This window comes from Alternaria ventricosa, assembly GCF_023758065.1.
Source record: "Alternaria ventricosa strain BMP 2768 chromosome Unknown scaffold_6, whole genome shotgun sequence".
NCBI lineage: Eukaryota > Fungi > Ascomycota > Dothideomycetes > Pleosporales > Pleosporaceae > Alternaria > Alternaria ventricosa.
The window spans coordinates 1440956-1460226 of NW_026055686.1; the positions used below are offsets into that span (position 1 = coordinate 1440956).

General features: G+C 51.6%; 6 protein-coding genes across 6 annotated transcripts; 2 read left to right on the top strand and 4 right to left on the bottom strand.

Annotated features, from left to right (window-relative positions):
- Positions 1 to 1646: 1646 nt before the first annotated feature.
- Positions 1647 to 2189, bottom strand: J4E93_004569 (uncharacterized protein; the record flags this gene model as incomplete). Its single annotated transcript, XM_049342497.1, has 1 exon — positions 1647 to 2189. The coding sequence occupies one exon, from the start codon at positions 2187 to 2189 to the stop codon at positions 1647 to 1649; it is 543 nt and encodes a 180-aa protein (XP_049200649.1).
- A 2061-nt stretch (positions 2190 to 4250) lies between these two features.
- Positions 4251 to 4832, top strand: J4E93_004570 (uncharacterized protein; the record flags this gene model as incomplete). The annotated part of the gene is made up of 1 exon (XM_049342498.1): positions 4251 to 4832. One exon carries the CDS (start codon positions 4251 to 4253, stop codon positions 4830 to 4832), a length of 582 nt encoding a protein of 193 aa, XP_049200650.1.
- Positions 4833 to 5504: 672 nt separating this feature from the next.
- On the bottom strand, positions 5505 to 8704 carry J4E93_004571 (uncharacterized protein; the record flags this gene model as incomplete). Its single annotated transcript, XM_049342499.1, has 4 exons — positions 5505 to 6180; positions 6570 to 6785; positions 7439 to 7652; positions 7708 to 8704. 4 exons carry the CDS (start codon positions 8702 to 8704, stop codon positions 5505 to 5507), a joined length of 2103 nt encoding a protein of 700 aa, XP_049200651.1.
- A 1507-nt stretch (positions 8705 to 10211) lies between these two features.
- Positions 10212 to 13074, top strand: J4E93_004572 (uncharacterized protein; the record flags this gene model as incomplete). The annotated part of the gene is made up of 2 exons (XM_049342500.1): positions 10212 to 12064; positions 12114 to 13074. 2 exons carry the CDS (start codon positions 10212 to 10214, stop codon positions 13072 to 13074), a joined length of 2814 nt encoding a protein of 937 aa, XP_049200652.1.
- Positions 13075 to 13145: 71 nt separating this feature from the next.
- On the bottom strand, positions 13146 to 14140 carry J4E93_004573 (uncharacterized protein; the record flags this gene model as incomplete). The annotated part of the gene is made up of 3 exons (XM_049342501.1): positions 13146 to 13949; positions 14005 to 14076; positions 14123 to 14140. 3 exons carry the CDS (start codon positions 14138 to 14140, stop codon positions 13146 to 13148), a joined length of 894 nt encoding a protein of 297 aa, XP_049200653.1.
- Positions 14141 to 14556: 416 nt separating this feature from the next.
- Positions 14557 to 17953, bottom strand: J4E93_004574 (uncharacterized protein; the record flags this gene model as incomplete). Its single annotated transcript, XM_049342502.1, has 6 exons — positions 14557 to 15152; positions 15201 to 16362; positions 16716 to 17302; positions 17349 to 17645; positions 17707 to 17758; positions 17810 to 17953. 6 exons carry the CDS (start codon positions 17951 to 17953, stop codon positions 14557 to 14559), a joined length of 2838 nt encoding a protein of 945 aa, XP_049200654.1.
- Positions 17954 to 19271: the final 1318 nt, after the last annotated feature.

The following is a 19271-nucleotide window of genomic DNA, read 5'->3' on the forward strand; positions in this document are numbered from 1 at the left end:
CTGCTTTGTGGCACATGGCGTACTGGGGCCAAGTTACGATAGGGTTCACGCACGGGCCGCGCTCGGCGGTAGTGGCATACTGACACTCCAACCTCAAGGGCTGGAGCAATGCGTCGGAAAATTAACTCTGCATATTAACTTTTCCCTCATTTACAGCACAAAAGCACGGTGAGTTGCATGTCTCCGGCGGTCCCAGCGATCCGTTATGCTTCTCGTGCGATGGCCTGGAGCTGTTGACATGCCTCATCTAACATGGCGTGAGTGGAGATTGCCATGGAGTCCTTTCGTTTGCTCAATCTCTGTACACATCTGGCCTTAGCGCAAGACCACTCCAATGGCGCATGACGAGTCTCACCGTCCTTACAGCAGCAGACTGCGGGCGCTTAGCAGGCATCGGACTCCGAACATGCGGTCTGTTCTTTGTCCAACCAAGCCACTCACCACTCACAACATGCCGCTAACAGCCACGGCATGCGCCGCTCCCACCATCCCTGGATCTTCAGTGTCTTCGAGAAGCGTTTGAAACGTCCGGTACAAACCTTGCCTATATCTTACGCAGGGCCAGAGGACCCCGCGCTGAATGAATGCCGTGAAGCCCGCTGGGCATACGAGGGAGCGTTGCGCTGGGACCTGGCTGCTGACGGGCATTACCCCACACCGTTATCAGACGTGTGCAGCGCCTTCGCCCGGCTGTACAGAAGGAGAAAACCAACCTCTTATTCCTTCAAGCACAGCGACACCCGCAGCACCGCACGTGGTCGCAAGCGACTACACGCTGTTCCTGTAGAGTGCGACCTAAAGCAACGTAAGAGTTCGGAAGGATGACGACACGTACCGAAAAGCAACGTCAGCAATGCTTCTACACTCTGACCACAGCACGATACAGCTTTCGTCGTACTGAAGAAACCTGCCAAAATACTAAGATCATCACAAGCATCGAGTGCCCCATTGGAACAAAGGACCACTGGGTCGGTAATGCCCTGGCAATCCACCGGAGCACAAGCGAGACTTGCTACCACTGCTCCGAACGCATCTTCTGACTCCAAAGCGATCCGACTGGTTTGTTGGTTTATTGAAACCAAGCGATATTGAGACATTCCCACGTCGGTCCTCCGCCTCCCGCTCTCTCGGTGTAACGCATGTTATGTGCTCAAGCGAGGAGTGCCGGAGGAATATGGAGAGTAGTTCTGGGGAACAGTTTTCACATGTCATAAGCCCTTGAGACACACGAAAACATACCAAGTCTGGAGGACAAACGCGTATCGCATGCGCATGAGAACCTGAATGGCGTCGTGATTGATGTCTGCGACAAGATGTAACGGCACGCCAAAACGCCGAACTGGTCGCCGAACTGTGGCAGGATGGCTCACCGCTCCGGTTCCATTGTGGCACTGGCTTGCTACACAGCATCGCATGGATGGTCGCACTGCCAGTCTGCACTGCAAGGTACGTTGCTTTGAATTCATTACCGGCACTATGGTTCCGACAGGTTACGATCCCTCGAACACCTCATCTCATGCCATACAATGATACCAACCCCGTGGTCTCCTCTCACGTCTTTCTCATGTCAATGAATGGATATACCATGCGAGATGACTGGTACAAGGTAACGACTTCATTGGTTGATGTCCATCGGTTATACACAATCAGAACAGGGGATCGCTCTCTTTGATCGGGACCAGTTTACCCTTGCCTTTGAACACCTCCACAACATGGGCCTGCTCGCTCAGCATAAACCTCGACGTCTGGTTTCCCACACCAGCCAGCCCCCTCCATCTCTCCAGATCCTCCTTCTTCCTCTTGTCGCCCAACGCCTCTTTCGCCCGCTTCCAGTGGCCCTCCGAGAACGCGATCAACGTCGTCATCTTCTTCTCCTTGATATCGTAGACGGCAGAAACGATGCTGCCTGTCTCTTCGAGCCAGTTGATCTGCCATAGTTCACCGGGGCGGATACATTGGTATGTTGCACGCTGGTAGTTGATGCGGCCAGCCATTGGACCACCGTGGATGGCGTATACGACACGTTCCGAAGAGAAACACCATAGTTCGTATCGCCACTTTTCGGGATTGCCGTCGCTGTCTTGCGCATCGTAATCGTAGATTAGATGTGTGTCGAGAACGTCTTTGTCGAAGCTGGGGTCGAGCTTGGTGTTCGTGAGAAAATCGGGGAGGTTATCGCCTGGTGCCATGGTCTCTGAAAGCTTTTTCTTGGGTATTGAGGGAGGTAAGGATACCAAGCATCATGATGGATTTCAGTTGGATATGGTTGATGCTCGGCACTACCGGATCGATGACGTAGGTGCAGTTTGAAGAGCTAGATCTCGCGCGATGCAACGCTACTAGGAAGTCGGCATCTAGATTCGCCTTTGCGATCGGTCCGAATGGAAAAGAAATATGGTCGAGTGCACCCGATGCAGTACGTATTCTGAGTACACCTACCTACCATCGTATCGTTTCGTAGAAGGAAGACCCGAACGCCATCACCCAGCCATGGATCGGATGTTCGCCACAAAAAGCCAAATTACTCTGGCGCCGTACGGCTGAGACGACTGGAGTGGGACCATGGAGCAAGGCCATTCAGGATGAATACTGTACCATCATCGCTGCCCCCGCGTCCACCTCCGCGTCCACCTTCGCGTCCCCCTCAGCGTCCCCCTCAGCGTCCCCCTCAGCGTCCAAATCCGTGTCCAGTTCAGCGCCCAATGTCGACATACTGGCTCGAGCGACATCCGACGACATGGATATACTCGTTCAAAGAAAGGCATTCGTAGTCACAAAGCTTCGCACAATCATGGCTGTTCTCGAGCACGAGCCGGACGGCCTGATACCGAACGTCCTCTTCACGAGATTGACGAGACCTTGGTCGGCTACGAGGACCGCCAATATAAAGGAGCCTAAATGGAGAGATTTCAGCAGCTCAAAGGGTCTACTCATACAGATCGACGAAGACGGAGTCGAGGTGCGACCTTCTCTCATCCGCTCAGACAGACCGATTACTATCAACCCTGCCGTCAGTTATGCGTGCTGCCCTGACGCAAGAGCACTATTTGGGACAGACGTACATGTCCACGACAATACCGACGATATTAGAGAGACCTTCGATATTGTGCTGTCTTGTTCGCGATCCAGCGGATCCCGATCCAAGGAAGATTCCGCATGCCAGGACGCAGAGACGGAAGCGCACGCTCACGTGGATGCGCTATACAACACATGGAACCGTATCTGCAATCGTCTGGCTACGCCCCACACCAGACTCGCGCATCCTGATAACGTGTGGGAAATGGAAATCGCATCGCCAATATACCTACCGTATTTTATTGGGACACGACTCCTCCATGGAAACCGTCTTCGGTCAGCTAAGCCAAACCTCTTATTACCGCGAGTCGATCAAGCAGGCTATCCTACACTACCAAAAGCTAGCAGGGTGCCCAATCCATGTGCTCTTCATTTTCCCAGGTTGTGACGGACTCACGACCTCCAACAGGTCGTGGGGGCAGATGGCGGGACAGTTTCCTCTTGTACAGTTCAGCCTGACGAGTATGAATTACGATACGTTCGCAGACAAATACCCTTGTTTGTATACGAAGAGGGAAACATATTCATTCGCGCACCTTAAAGTGGACGATCTCGCTGCGGAGTGGGCTATAAGGGAAACCAGCAACGACCCTACACTACGGGTTTTGCAGCGACCGAAAGAGCACCGATTTCTTTGGTGGTTATCCGTACTCCATCACCACGAGTCTACTCATCATTGGCCTTCACCGCAGCAGCTTGAGAAGCCCGACGAGGTAAAGCGTCTGACCATTCCGCGACATACCCTGCCCGACGAGATGAACAACACCCAGAGCGAGCCAAAAGCGTGCGAAAGCTGTGGGGGGGAGACTGAGCGTTGCTGGACTAGAGGGGCTGAATCGCACACTATACGATGTGACAGGTGTTGAGTGAGGGACAGGAAGTGATGTTCGCACAAGACGTGTCCGCCTTAGTAAGAGGCTCTGGTTAGTGATCAGTCCACAGAAATCTGGCTTACGATATCAGATCAGAATTTTGGTCTCGGCATGTGACGGATGAAGGTAGGAGGATCTCGCAGGGGTTATCGGTCGACAATATAAAGGTCGACGGGTTTACAGAAATGGACAACCAACACATCCATCACCCTCGACGCTTCAATCAACTGCCTGACGATTGATCATTTCTATATACACCTTCTACTCCTCAACTTCCCAATCACCCAAAACCAGCCTTCCGAGATGTCAACTCCCTCTCTTCGCTCGGTCATCGGAGTCCCCAACTCAACAGCATCGGTCAAGGACTCTGTTCTCGTCATCATCGACGCTCAAGACGAATACATCTATGGTAGCCTACCCGCTCAAGACTACAAGGAGGTCAACGTCGCCATCTCCAGCCTCCTCGAAAAATACCGGAAGCAGAACGGCCACATCGTCCACGTCCTGCACAACACGGGCGACGACGAAGCAGCTATCTTCAAGCCTAATGGCAAGCTCACCAAGGAAATGGACGGTATCGAGGCTATCGACGGCGAGCCTGTCGTGTGGAAGAAGCACGCCGGGTCTTTCTCAAAGACAGATCTAGCCAAAGTTGTTAAGAAGACTGGGCTTAAGAAGCTTGTTCTCACGGGATACATGGTACATGGTTGTGTGTCGAGTACCGCTCGCGAAGCGACTACTTTGGGATACGAGGCTCTTGTTGTGGAAGACGGTGTTGGTCAGCGCGATATGAAGGATATTCCGGCTGCGCAGGTGAAGAAGGTTGCGTTGACGGAGATTGATGATATGTTTGGGACGGTTGTGAAGGCTTCCGAGATTAAATAGATGTATGAGATCTAGTATAGTTGATACTCCCCATGCTGATCAGCGAAGCTTCCTGTACGAATCGACAATTACATGATTATCTCAAATGCACCGGAACCGTGTAATCACCACATGTGTACGTCGCGCATCGAATGCCGAGGCCTCATTCTCTGATAGGCGTGCCGACGTTTGAACCTTCGCTGGCCCGTTTGCGGTGGCCGAGCACGAAACTTTCTTCTGTTATAGGCGTGCCGATACTTGAGCCTCCGCTGGGCCGCTTGCGGTGGCCGAGTACGAAACCTTCTTCCGCGTCGAACATCAGCTTTGTCTTCGCAGCTTGACCTCTCAGTGGTTGTGCCGCCCGTGTCTTGGAATCCTCGAACACCTCCTTGACCTGGCTTGCTGTGAGCTACTGATCGGGTATATGTTTTCCATTCACACTCACATCAAAGCCTTGCATTGCTGTGCCAAAAGTAGACATTCGATTATCATAGCATGCACCGTTCTTCCACATCGCAAACAGTCCAAAGGCAATGGCGATGGTACTACCAAGAATGGCCAGTCCGTACGATAGTAGCAGGTTTTGTGGATTATAGGCATAGACGACCGCAGAGGTGAATGTGGTGACATTGACAGGGACTTTAGTACTTTATTTCACAACGTTAGCCTTCGATCACATGATGAGATTGTAGCTTACCAAAGCGAAGCATCGTTGATCATGCTCAAAGACACGTTCAGCGCAAATGCTTCGATATCCTCACGGAACGAGATGTCCCGGACGCTGGACGGATTTTGGAGAGTGTTGACAGCCTCAATTGCCTCGTTCATGTTGCGAGTCATGTTGTAAAACTGCGAACCTGTAGAGAGGGATGTCGTATCAAGCGGACCAGCCGAATCCAGCTTAGTACGGGAGTTATCTCTGCGCCAGGCGACATACCCAAGCAAATAGCTTGCTAGGCCTATAGTATATCCGGAGTAGGCGGGAGAGCCGGAGGCTCGCCCAAGTTCGTTGATGGGGATGGCGCTCTGCGGATCAAACTTGTTGAGCAACTCCCAATGGACGTTTCCAATGCTGACTATACTGTTGCGGGTATTGACGGTGTAGGATACGGTAGCGTTCCACACTTCGCACAACAAATAATCGGTATCAGACTGATACGCTACATCAGTTGGACGTTTCTGGATAGCAAAAGCAAACTCATTGGCGGTTTGCTTAGTATTGTTCCAGTTCAGACCTGATGTAGATTCTCCTAGAGTATTTGGATATGAGAGTCCGAGGTATCCAATCTCTCCGCCGGAAGGAATGTCAGAGTTCATCCACTTTAGACTATCGGTGGTCAAGTTGTTCGCTGCAGCGACTCTTGTCTCACTGGCAAACCGCAGTATGTCGTTGTGAACGGTGCTGTTTGCTGTCGTGCATTTTAGTACCGGCAAATAGGCTTCTGTCTCGTAAGACGTGTTTGGATGCGAATAAGGTGTTTCGAATGGAAGACGGCCACCGGAATATATGACTGCGCTGACGATTCGTCCAAGCCGAGCTGAAGGACCCGTAATCCAAGGACGATTCGCAGATTGCCTGAGTATGAACGCGTCTGACATGTTGAGATTGTTAACGTCCGCTCTTAGCGCTTGTTCTATAGAGTGTGATTGCGTTGTTCTTGTCTCGACTGATAATGTTGGGGGAGCGAACAATGTTGGTAATGGTAGACACCTACACACCGTCAGTAATAAGCACCCAACGGTGCGTCTATCACTTACCATAGTATGAGTGCAACCATGAGCCCTACGTGCAGCTTCCGGATGACTTCAAGGTTGAAGAAAGCGGATAAGTTTCTCGAAATATCGAAAGAGTCGTCGATAGATCTCAAGCTTATCGATCGCTTCCGGAGACGCATCCATACATACTGCGTGTATGCGATGCCGACGGCGATCTTGAGACCCAGAGCGATGCTGATTGCGAAAGCGTTACCGAATCTTACAAGTGTCAGTCATGAACGTGGGCGTATGTCTTGGTACATACCGTAATGACCACTGCTGTCGCCCTGTCGAGCCTATCACATCTCCATCCAGCGTAGTGTAATATCGATGATGTCCTACTGCGAGAGCAATGCCGAAGAAATAAGAAGCCAACATGTTTGTCGGGGTGAGCCAATGGGATTTTGCAAGTGTTCGGAAGTTAGTGTTTTGCCCAGAATCAGCCGTCAGTGATTGCAGAGCAGATGCAGCGTCGCCATCGCCTGCATGAGGTATTAGCGGTATGTCCGTTTGGGACATTGCGCTATCGTGTCGGCGATGAGCCATTGCGATCTGTGGTGTTAGAGCTCAGACCAGGATTAATAGTATAGATGCACTGAGCTGGTAGCGTAGACAAGAGCGAAGCGACGAAAAGATGGAACTTGCGCGACAGATTCCAAGGTAACAGGTACTTCTTGTGGTGCATCCCTCTTGTGCTCAGCCCCGCCATCTAGCCAAAGCCTATAAGTCCTCGATAGCTCTTTGGGGCGATGTTTATGCAGTATTGCGGCGTCGCTAGGCTGTGAAACGTCAAATGATTGGCCGAGCCTACTTTGCAAGGCTCCATGTGACGAGTTCTACATGGTTCTAATCTATGTGTTTACCCCACTCACACATCCTTCTCTGCATGAATGACAACCTGCTCGGTCGATCTTCGCCCAGATACCCCTCTCAGAATAGGGCTGTCGTCTAGCGGAGCTACACCAGCTCGCTTTGCCTCCGCTTCTGTGAAGGTACCATATAGATCGATAGGATCGATCTGGTCCATATCAGGAACTGGGAAGATCTTGTTGAGGACGTAGAAGATAAAAGCGCTGATGAAGAATCCTGTTAGGGTGTCAGTGGCTCTTCGATTTCCAAGGTCGTGAGACGATTTCCTCACCTATGAAGAAGGCCATATTGTAGAGCTGTACCAAAGCCCGTGGTGGGTCGGCATCTCCTCTTACTGTCACTATAAGACCCCCAATCGTCGGGATCCATCCACATAGCCATGAGGGTATCGCCCGCCAGTTGAAACCTTTGGTGAACCAATACGACGAGTTTTCAGTTCGATATAAATGACTCAAGCGGATCCTTCTCTTTCGCAAGAGGAAGTAGTCGCATGCCATTATGCCGATGATTGGTGCTAGAAAGACCGAGAAGGAAGACAGCACGGCGATAAATGTAGTGGCACGGTTGATGAGTTGCCAGGGTTGAACGACCCATGCCGCCACAAATGTAATGATGGCACCACGTCGTATGTTGATGTAACGTGGAAACAGGCCAGCAAGGTCGATTCCACCGGAGACAGCGTTTCCGCAAATGTTCTCGAACATTGCGGTAAATGCGAAACCTGCAGCCAGGAAGAATACCCCCGCACGTGCCTTCGATGAGCCATTACCGTTGTCCATCATGCGCATGAGTAGATCCGGTGGGTTCCAATAGATTTCTCCGTACAACTTTTGTCCTGACGCAGTTGTAACAAGACCAACTAGAGAGACGATGACGCTGGTGATCACACAGCTAGTGATAGTACCGACCATATAGGGTGTTCTTCCACGTGAATAGCGTGAGAAGTCGCTGCCGTTTGTGATACCCGCAGCAATGCCACCAAGACTCTGATTGATACCAGCCATGATGAGCCACGAGGTACCCCAAGCGGAACCCGATGGAATGTTTTCGCCAGCATTCCAAAGAGGCCCTACACCTTTAGCAGTCGTCACTGCCCAGATCATCCATGCCAACATTCCGATGCCGCACCAGAGGCAGACTATGAGGAACGGGATCTTGAACTTTTCCGGTCGCAGCCACAAGAAAGGTGTCGATATGAACCAGAACACGACGAATCCCACAAACTGGTCGGTGGTAGCAGGGAAGTTGGGGCTAAAAGTATTCGGCATACGGGCATACGAAGGCCAGATCGCGGTCAAGCATACAGCGACTAGACGGCCACCATTCCAGCCTGGTTCAGATTAGCATCATAGCATCATGCTCATCTTCATAGTACTCCAACTTACATTGAACGGCGTTCCAGATGAAGTTGAGCAGGATTCTCTGCGACAAAGGTATGAAGCTCCCGCGCATTCCCCAACTATACCTGTTCTGTACTGTGAAGCCAATGTGCCACTTCAATCCAACCCAAGCAATAAGTGTGGAGAAGAAAGCGATCAACAAGCAGCTCACAACGATGATAAGGATAGACTGTGAGACAGATAAACCCATAGCTTCGGTGATATCAGCGATCGAAAGCGACGAGATTCATATGGTATAGCTTACTCAAGAAGGTACTTGGTGTTTGCCAATTCGCGAGGTTCAGCGATGAAATCGCCCAAAACCCGAAGAAATTGAACCAGCCCCATGTCCTACGCTCCGGCGGGAGAGGAATTAGATCGCGGTTGCTCCATGCATCTGTTTGCTCATGCTTCGCATCGTCTCCACGGAGACGTACTTTCTCATCGATATTCCTCAAGCGTTGTCTCAAAGTCATGATGAACGCGAATCAAGGGACGCGTCGCTAGTCAAGGAGGTTGGGAGGGAAGTAATTGCGACGAACGCCAGTGGTGAGCTCTTTCCGCCATCTTAGTGTTGCTACCCTTGTTATCAACTGCGCTCGGAGTCACCCCAATCTAGCTGATCTAACGCCGACCCAAGTTTAGTAAAGATGATAATGCGCCGACGGGGGCGACGGTGCAGCACACGCGGGAAGAACACCTTATCCGTTAGAAAGAGGGGTATTTACGCCTATCTTATCTGATCATCCGAGCGCAACGATCAGCGCCGAAGAAATCCCATCTCGAGTTCCGCTGCTACCAATGGTCGAGCTGTTGATTACGGGGTAAAGAGTTGGAGTAGGAAGTAACTCCAAAAGTGGGGTATGGGTGAGCGATAAAGTAGGAAGGCGGCTTCGGGCGCGAACGGCCGATTCCCGGACCTAGGTCGCCCCACCAACCGAAATCTTATCAGATGGATTCTGGATTCATTGTTACCAGCCAACTCCAATTCGATCAGAAGAGGCTTTCATCTTGGAAGTATCCACGGCTACGATGGCGACAGGAAAGAATCTGCGAATAGGCGTCGATGTCGGTGGGCACGTACTTTACATCAGAATTTGAGAGGCATGGAACTAATACCGCGCATAGAACCAACACTGACGGAGTCATCATTGATCCTATAAGATCGGGTGAAGATGACCGGGGAATTGTTGCTTGGTACGAGTCCGATACCCATACGTTGAACACCACGCTTCCTCGCTTATCCCACTCCCTCATAAGACCCAAAGAGCACCCATGATGATCCTACCGAAAGTCAATCAGCCCCTGGCGCGAACGCGAGCTCATACCATAATCCAGGCACAAGGCACCTACCACTACCGACCCAAGCCATGGCATCGCCGACGCCATCACCACTATGTTCAAATCCGCCTCGGTCGATCCTTCTTCTGTCGCAAGTGTGACAATTGGAACGACCCACTTTGTCAATGCGGTCGTAACTCGTGACCGAACACGTCTCTCGCAAGTCGCAGTCCTTCGTCTTTCTAGTTCATTCAGCAAACATGCACCGCCATGTGTCGACTGGCCAGCTTCTCTGCGTAATATTATCCTTGGGCACCATGCGCTCATCAAGGGAGGGCTGGAAGTGGATGGAAGCCTGATTTCCGACATCAAAGAGCACGAGATAGTAGAGCAGTGCAAAATTATCAAAGAGAAGGGAATCAAGAGTATAGTCGTGAACGGCGTCTTCAGCCCCATCGATACGGTGGAGAAACAAGAAGAGCGTACTGCAGACATTGTTCGACGTGAGCTAGGAGATGGGGTCGATATCGTTCTTAGCAAGACGGTCGCAAACCTAGGATTTCTAGAGCGCGAGAACGCTGCGATACTCAACGCCTCGATTCTGTCATTCGCCAGGAAGACGATAGCATCATTCCAGACACCAATCAAGGCACTTGGACTGAACTGCCCTGTTTTCATCACCCAAAATGACGGCACGATACTGAGCGGCGAAGCCGCAAGCCGACTACCGATCCGAACCTTCTCATCTGGCCCAACGAACAGTATGCGTGGTGCTGCTTTCCTTGTCGGGAGGCAGGAGAATGGCGAAGCAATGATGGTTGTGGATGTGGGTGGAACGACCACCGACGTGGGCTTGTTGCTCGCAAACGGCTTTCCCAGGCAACAGGCGGCGTACTCGGAGCTTTCTGGTGTGAGGATGAACTTCTCGTATCCCGATGTGAAGAGTATAGGACTAGGAGGCGGAAGCTTGGTAAGAAGAGTGGGAGAGAAGATGCAAGTGGGGCCTGAGTCCGTGGGTTATAAGCTACCAGAAAAGGCGCTCGTCTTCGGTGGTGATGTTCCGACAGCGACTGACTACACCGTCGCGGCTTCATCCGAGGTTGCGATTGGTCAGCCGGAAAAAGTGCGAGGGAAGCTGCAAGACGATGACATCGAAGCCTTCAAAGCTGAGACGACAAAGATGCTTGAAACGATTATTGACAAGATGAAGACATCACCTGATGATCTTCCCGTACTGCTTGTCGGTGGTGGTGCGGTCATAGCCCCAGACGAGTTGAAGGGAGCAAGCAGAGTAATCAAACCTCAATGGTCCGGTGTAGCTAACGCTATTGGTGCTGCGATGGCGCGAGTGAGTGCCGTAGTCGACACGGTCAAGTCTACCGAGAAGCAGACGCAGAAAGAACTACTAGCTGAAATATGCGAGGAGGCCAAACGAAAGACTATCGAAGCAGGCGCATCAGCAGAGACGGTCTCTATCGTCGAAGTGGAGGATCTACCATTACAATACGTGGCCCACAAAACACGATTTATGGTCAGAGCTGCGGGAGACTTCGACTTCTCACGAGCTGGAGATTTCATAGATCTGAACGTTACTCAGGAGGAAGGTAACGTAGAGACTGGGTCAAAGGGTACGAGCGATGCCATCGCAGCACCTTCGACCGAAGAGGCGTCTAGCGAAGTTGACGCAGCACCGGAAGTTGACATCGCTGCATACATGCCCAAAGTGGCAAACCGAGAGTGGTGGATCTCTGAGACCGATCTGGACTGGATCACCATCGGCTGCTACATTCTTGGTACTGGCGGCGGAGGCTCTCCCTACTCTACCATGCTCAGAGTGCGTGGAATCCTACGGTCTGGCGGGAAAGTTCGCGTCGTCAGTCCAGACGATCTCAAAGACGATGCGCGAGTGGGAAGTGGTGGTGGTGCTGGCAGCCCAACAGTGGGCATCGAGAAGCTGTCCGCTGACGAGTAAGTCATGTATTGGTGCCACACCATGTCTTTGCTAACCTTTGCTCAGAATGATGGATGCTCAAAACCACCTCTACGATCTCATCAAGGGTGGCTATGCGACGCATATCATCCCTCTCGAGATTGGCGGCTCGAACGGCTTGCAGGGTCTCGTCTTGGGTGCATCAACTAACATGAATGTGCCATGTGTAGACGGTGACTGGATGGGCCGAGCATATCCAACAAAGTGGCAAACAACGCCAGTCGTCTTCGGTGAGCGAGAAATTGTTTTCGCGCCTGTCGCAGTGGCCGATGGTAACGGCAACACGCTATATATGCCAACTGCAACGAGTGACCTTAAAGTCGAACAGGTCATCAGAGCAGCATTGAGCCAAATGGGCAGCTCCGTCGGAACAGCTGATGCTCCGGTTACAGGCGCTGAAACAAGACGTTGGGCTGTTGAACACACAATCTCGCTATCGTGGAGGATAGGACGTGAAGTAGCACGCGCGCGCAAAGAGAACAGAATTGACAACGTCGCGCAATCAATCATCGATGCGGTTGGAGGTTCTGAAACAGGCCGTGCGCTTTTCAAGGGCAAGATTGTTGGTGTAGAGCGCAAGCTGTACATGGGCCATGTGTACGGCGAGGTGATCATAGAAGCCACGGGAAGCGAGTACCAAGGCAAGATCAAGATACCGTTTAAGAACGAGAACATTGCTGCGATACGGATACCGGAAAGTGGAGAGAGCACGACAGGGGAGGAAAAGAATGAAGATGTCCTGGCTATCGTTCCCGATCTTATCGCGGTCATTGATGCGCAAAATGGCGAGGCTATCGGAACGCCAGAGTATCGGTACGGACTACTAGTCTCGGTGATCGGTATCACTGCGAGCGAGCGCTGGACTAGTCGGAAGGGTATTGAGATTGGTGGCCCGAAGGCATTTGGGCTGGATCATCTGGAGTACAAACCTTTGGGCAAGTTTGTGAAGCCTGTTAGCGTCATCGACGAATATGACAGAAAGGCATGAGCGCCAGGCCCGGGACTTGGCTGAACTGGTTGAGTAGGTATGCGATGTTTTAGATGTCTTTGCGTCTAGAATTACTCAGCCTGCTTTGTGCCAGGATATAACGGCAGGATGATCTTCACAGCAGCCTCGTAGCTTGTGAATAGAATACCTCCACTAAACACTGTGCGGCCCAACCTCATCGTCGTGCCTTTCCAGAAACCTTTAATTCCATAATCCAACAGAACACTCTTTACAGCCTCGGCAGTACTCGTCCCTTTCGCACTCTGTGAACGCGTCTTGATAACGTCAAAAGGTTGCGTTGAAAGCGTTGTCACAACGCCTGCTACCGATCCGTTTGCGAAGTTAACCAACGTATTCTGTTCGATGTTCTTGGTCTTCTCATAATCTTTGAGGATATTGTAGGTCCCCATTCTGAACGCCGTTGCTGATGCTTGTTTCAAGGTGGTGCCTGCGAACCCGCGGTATAGACCGAGGATACCGTGTTCCTTCCAAATAGTGGTGGTAGCGTGGAAACCGGACCGAAAGCGCTTTTCGTTCCTGGCATCGTCGATGAGTGCCGTCTTGATGCGCTCTGTGGGCGTAACTGCGGTGATCGACGCGACTACTCCCGCAGTCATGCCGGCCAACAGATTGCGCAGAGGGGAGAGCGTGCCCGTCTCTGGATCTGCAAAAGACGACTTGATCTGGTCGAAGAAGAGAAAGCGGACGGCGTCTTTGCCTACTGAGCCAAAGACCAGCGCTCCGCAGCCTTTGTATAGCGCTCTAATGCCTTCATTCTGATAGACTTGGGTCACGACTAGGAAGGGATTTCGCGGCGTCGGCACGCCCTTCTCAGCTCTTAATTGCACACGCGTCTTCGCAAACTCTAGAGGATACTGCGAGTGGTATGAGTAATCACGGGATCTAGCCGGAATGCCTCTTTAGACGTACCGAAAGAAAGCCTTCCACACCGCCAGCTATGCCGCCGGCGGCCAGAGAGACTACCGCAGGTGTGTTCTTGTCCTTTAAATTGTTAAACTTGATCTTTAGACATTGCGCGTGAGCTTACATCGCCGCCTGAAACCATTTGCGTCTAGGAAAATAGGGATAAAGATGATGTTGTGATGAAAAGTGACCTCGGGATGGTCGACAGAAAAGATGCAGATATAGCCGAAGCGGTTCCATTCCGGGTGTCCTCAGCGGCATCGACCATGGAACACGAAAGCGACGCGCCGAACCGAATGATATCACGGCCATGGTAGAGGCTATCTCATACTCTATTTGCATTCTTGCGCACTTCCCGCGCATATCCAGGCTCCTGAGGTAGTTGAAACTGTATCGTGTGGCGCATGACGTCAGCGGGTCTTCTTAGGGCTCCTGGACGGAAGCCCGTGGACCCGACCTTTTGAAGGCACGCGATACCGGAAATTACTGGACTCCAGAAGCACAAATCCATTTAACACTGATATTTCATTGATTGCGAAGTCGATTCGCCTATTGTGACTATGCTGCCGCATCATCCAACTCGAACAAACTGTCAAACCGGTTATCCCTCGCTGCAGCATAAGCCGCCATCTTCTCGTCGCCACTATTGTCGTCGCTTTCATCCTGCGCTCTGCTGCTCAGCTTCCCCATTTTCTTCAAAGCATCGTCCACATTCCAAGCGATTCGTTCAGCGCCTACTCTTGCGCCAACCAAATTCGGTGCGCCAGGGCCAAGTCTCAATCCGGCAAGTCGTCCTGTCACGAACAGAGGAACGTCATCGTCCCACATCAAGTCCTCACTCAAGCATGGCAGACCGCCAACGTACTTGATAGGATACTGTTGTTGGATGTTTTGGAGGTAGGGTATGGTGCGAATGTCTGACTGAATACCAGTGGCAAAGATCATGTAGTCGACAGGCGGCAGTTTGGGCGTCGACTCTGTGGAAGCGGCTTCGCATGCCCACGTTTTTGAGCTTTCGTCCCACGATACAGACTGAAGCTGAGTATAGGTGTGAAGCTCGATCTTTCCATGTGCGACATGCGTGTCGAGAATTTTCCGGTACCGCGGCGTCATACTTCCTCCGTTACGGGCTTGCACTATCATCTCAAATCGCTCTATCACCGATTGTTAGCTGCGATCACCGAGTCGGAGCGTTTACATACCTTCATCAGTATCTGCCGTCCAGAACTCAGCTTGCTTGAAGTTCCGAAACTTGCCCACCCACTCTAGGTCCACGTCAAAGTGCTTGACCTTGAGCGGACCGCGCATGAGCATCCATATTTTGTTCACGCCTCGCTTGATTGCTAGGTCTGCCAGCTGAATGCTTGTCAAGCCGCCACCAACTATGAGCATGCTGGTCGACTGACGAGCCTTGACTTTGGCCATTACATGAGGTGGTGGAAACTGCTTAATCTGCATCGCATGCGCAAAACCTTCGTGTGGACGCTGAGCTGGTAGACCTGGGACAGGAGGTATCGAGGGCGCATTTCCAGGACCGACAGCCAAAACGACGAGGTGGGCGAAACGCACGCCTTGGTCTGTGGAGACGCGGAAGACTTTTCTCTCGTCCGCCATCACATCATCTGAGACGACACTGTCAAGGTCCGCTTCATCGAACTTCGAGATGTTGTCGTATTCGATGTTCACGACGCTCTCTTTCCTCAACAAATCCTTGCCAAGCCGATATCTCTTGATGACCTCTTCACAGTGAGCGTCGAACAAATCGGTACGTGGTACAAAGTAGTCCTTTCGGTCCCTTTCATCGACGTCTGGCGTGCGGCTCAAAAACCTTCCTTGCGACTTCAGGTTCTTCTTCTTTTTGTGCTTGCTCACTTCCTTCCCGGCAACTCCAGGTAGTGCTAGGATGTCTTTGTCTCTTTCTTTCTCGTACGTATACCCGAGCAGCGCATCTCGGTCAGCCGGATCAACGTGGAAGAACATCGGACTTCGTAGGTAGTCAATGTGGAAAGTCTTGAAGAGGCGCTTCCACTTTGACATCCAGTCTGCTCCATCGGCATCGAGTACTAGCATATCTATTGCTTCTTCGGGTGCTTCCTCATGGTCGCAGCCACAATCTGAGTTCCCGGGTGTTGACGGTGGCGTTGGCAGTGAGTCCTTGTTCGTCCGGTAGTTTTTGATGTTCATTTTCCGGCCATGTTTACGTATCCAGTGGTAACGTTGATGTTCATCATCTGTGAAGGTTGCCGAGGGTGTCTGTTCACGGAGCCGTGCTGCTACCGCTAGGCCAGCCGGGCCTCCACCGATGATGAGTACGTCGTGGATGTGCATCGTGTTACAGTCTGGGAACAAAGGCTTGTGAGTTGACTGAGGAGTGTACGTATTATGAAACGTCGAAGGACTTCGAGTGTCTTGTGCCCATGTGAGTACCTGATGGCTAGCGTTCCAAATCGGGTGCATCCATCATGGTGCTAAAGGCACTCGATGACGAGAACACGACTCCACGTACAAGACGGACCGATGCCAGAGGCTCATATCAAGTTGAGCACATGTTCAATCACAGCTTGTCTGAAAAGCAGCAACTACGCGCACGTATGAGTGCAAGTGTGGCCTATTGTGTTGATAAGAACTCATGTATTCATTCATACGGCATGGAAAATCTCCTGATCCTTATGGCCCTCCGTCGTTGCGGACGTTCGCCAACTGGCAGGATTACTCACACTTGACACGCGTAGCGACCTCGCGTCCTCCATTTCGATCGCGCTGGTGATGAATTGTGGATCCTGATCCTCTCTTTGCTTCCCAAGACCACCATTCATGTCTTCTTGGCTCTCCGTCCGCCTGAAGATATCCCGAAAGCCTCTAGGTATCGGTTCTGCTCTAGGTTCCGGCCAATAGGCGCGGGTATGTGTATTTGCAGATTGTTGTGGTCGTGTGACGGTGTTGCGCCCGTATGTGTCCTCCGCAGTATATGTGTTGGAGCTCCAGTTTCTCAGACCGAGAACCCGTTGTATAAGCGGATAGGTCAAGGGCAGATTCGCGCAGAGTATCGCTGTATACGACTCTCGAAGGTACCAGATCGTCCACTCTGTTCCAAAGGGATTTGTGAACGAGTAGTATTTGTTGAGGACCGCTGCGACGATGGTGAACGCTCCTATACAGAAGATCACGAAAAGGATCGTTTTGTTCTTCTTCGGTAGGCGTACTTTGAAGAGCAACGGCATGGGTATGCTTATGATGATCAGATCACTGGAAATATTGAAGACGGCGTTTGTGATGAGATGATTGGTCGCTGCCGAGCATTGTTCTGGTATCGTCAGTATCGTGGGATTCAATGTTGCAGAGGCACTTACTCGAATTCGGCGGTACTGCCCAGTATTGCGAGAACGGCCGACACCAAACCCCAAGGTACAATATTTCCATGACCACAAATGCGACAGCGACATATATGGATGTGGCGATGACGATCTTGTGTTGCGGGAGGACCATCGTCATACGGTTGTACATAATGAGCAGGCATGCCTTGACCAGCCATATGGTAAGGAGTTGCATCTGCTCTACTACCAAGACCAGCTTGGATCCGTATATACGCATCTTGATTTCGGCATCTGAATATTGAGAGACGTCGTCTCCCGGCGGTATTAGGTTGCCTAAATACCGGTACAGAGTCAGCGTGTGTCTTTCTTGCAGTTTGCACATGGAAAGACGTACTGCTAGTCTTTGTGACTTCGTGCATGATAGCAATCAGCACTGTGTCGGTAGCCTTGTGTCACCAATCAGTATTTGTAGTCGCTCGATGCTGCGGGTCACAAACCATGGCTACAAGTATTAAGTAATCATCTAATTGCAATAATTTCCATGATCCACGATGTATTCTTCGTGATATGAGTCGAATGATGACGACGATCCAGCACACGGCATAGAAAATTCCAGCCTCAGGCTCAAGAACTCCGGCCATGGATAACTGGTTGGCTCGCGAGCCGAGGTTGTGGGAACGTTCAAAGGCCGGGCCAGTAGACGACGAGTAGTCTAAGAGTTGGTTGCTCAGGGCTTTAGTGGGTGTTGATCAAAAGTTGTCGTAAATATTAGGGGAAACCTATCGATGCGATAGGGACCACGGTGCGTTGGGGAACAGAGTAGGTCGATGAAGAACTGCCGAGCGCCCGGTCAGCAGCCTTGTTGTGACCACAGGCGCTATGTTGTGAAGACCGGGTGTGAACTCAGCAATCACTCGGCATTTCTCTGTGATGTCGGCGGCTTTCCGTCACAAAATGCTTCATTGACAATTTGATAGGTGCTCTGGGATGTTGCTTGGTTGGACTGTTCCGGGGTGGCGCTGTGGGTGGATGCTCTGGGGGGTCGCGCAGTGTTTCAATGGAAGTATTCGGATTGAGGAGACAGCGCTCAGAAATCGCGGACCCCCGGACCCCAAGATATCAGACTAGGCATCTAAAAGTGTCGCAAGCGCCACTTTCAATGGAGCTGTGCGTCCTCGATGATCTGCACAATCGACTAAAGACGGACGTCCCTGGTCCAGCTTCGACACTTGTGGGACTCGCGGTAGCGCCAATTGGATGACGAGTTTGACGACTCAGACCTGGGTTGAGGCTGCCCAGGTGTCAGAGAGGCGCGTCCAATTCGAAGGCCGCGGCAATATGGCGATGTTGGCTGCTGACCGGAAACATTTCGCGACGATTCGTGGTACGGTTCAAGAAGATATGTCACAGCAAATCAAATGCGTCCAATGCGCAATGGGTTTGCCGGCGCTGCTTCGGTGATTTCATACCTGGTAGTGTTGCAAACTGCGACTTCAGGCGAGCAATATCGTAGGTATGCTATACAGCTGTTGCCAGTGTCACTGGAATGCTGACTCGCAATAAATATCGGTAACATCGCAGCGCAAATTGAAGGCGTTGAGGAAAGTTTGGCGGTGCCCGTCAGCTTGCGTGAGTGACATCGGGTGTCCCGGCACGCTTAGTTTGACGCCTTTGGCGGGCCGTAGCCGCAAGTTGTACTGGTCCCGAGGTCAACACTCGCATAATTTTCGTCCTTGCTTCAGGCGTTCAATCCAAGGAGAAAGGAAAATCGCGCAGTGACGAGAAACTTTCAGGAGCCTTGTCGCTGATACAGATAGCCTTGGAAAGAGACTGTGCTGTCATGGGTATGCATAGGTAGTGTGGCGGCATCGGCGCCTCACAGGTACGAGGGCGAAGGGAAGTCGCAGCGTTGCACCGAGTACCCCAAACCTGGGTATTTTTCGAACACAGACATGATTG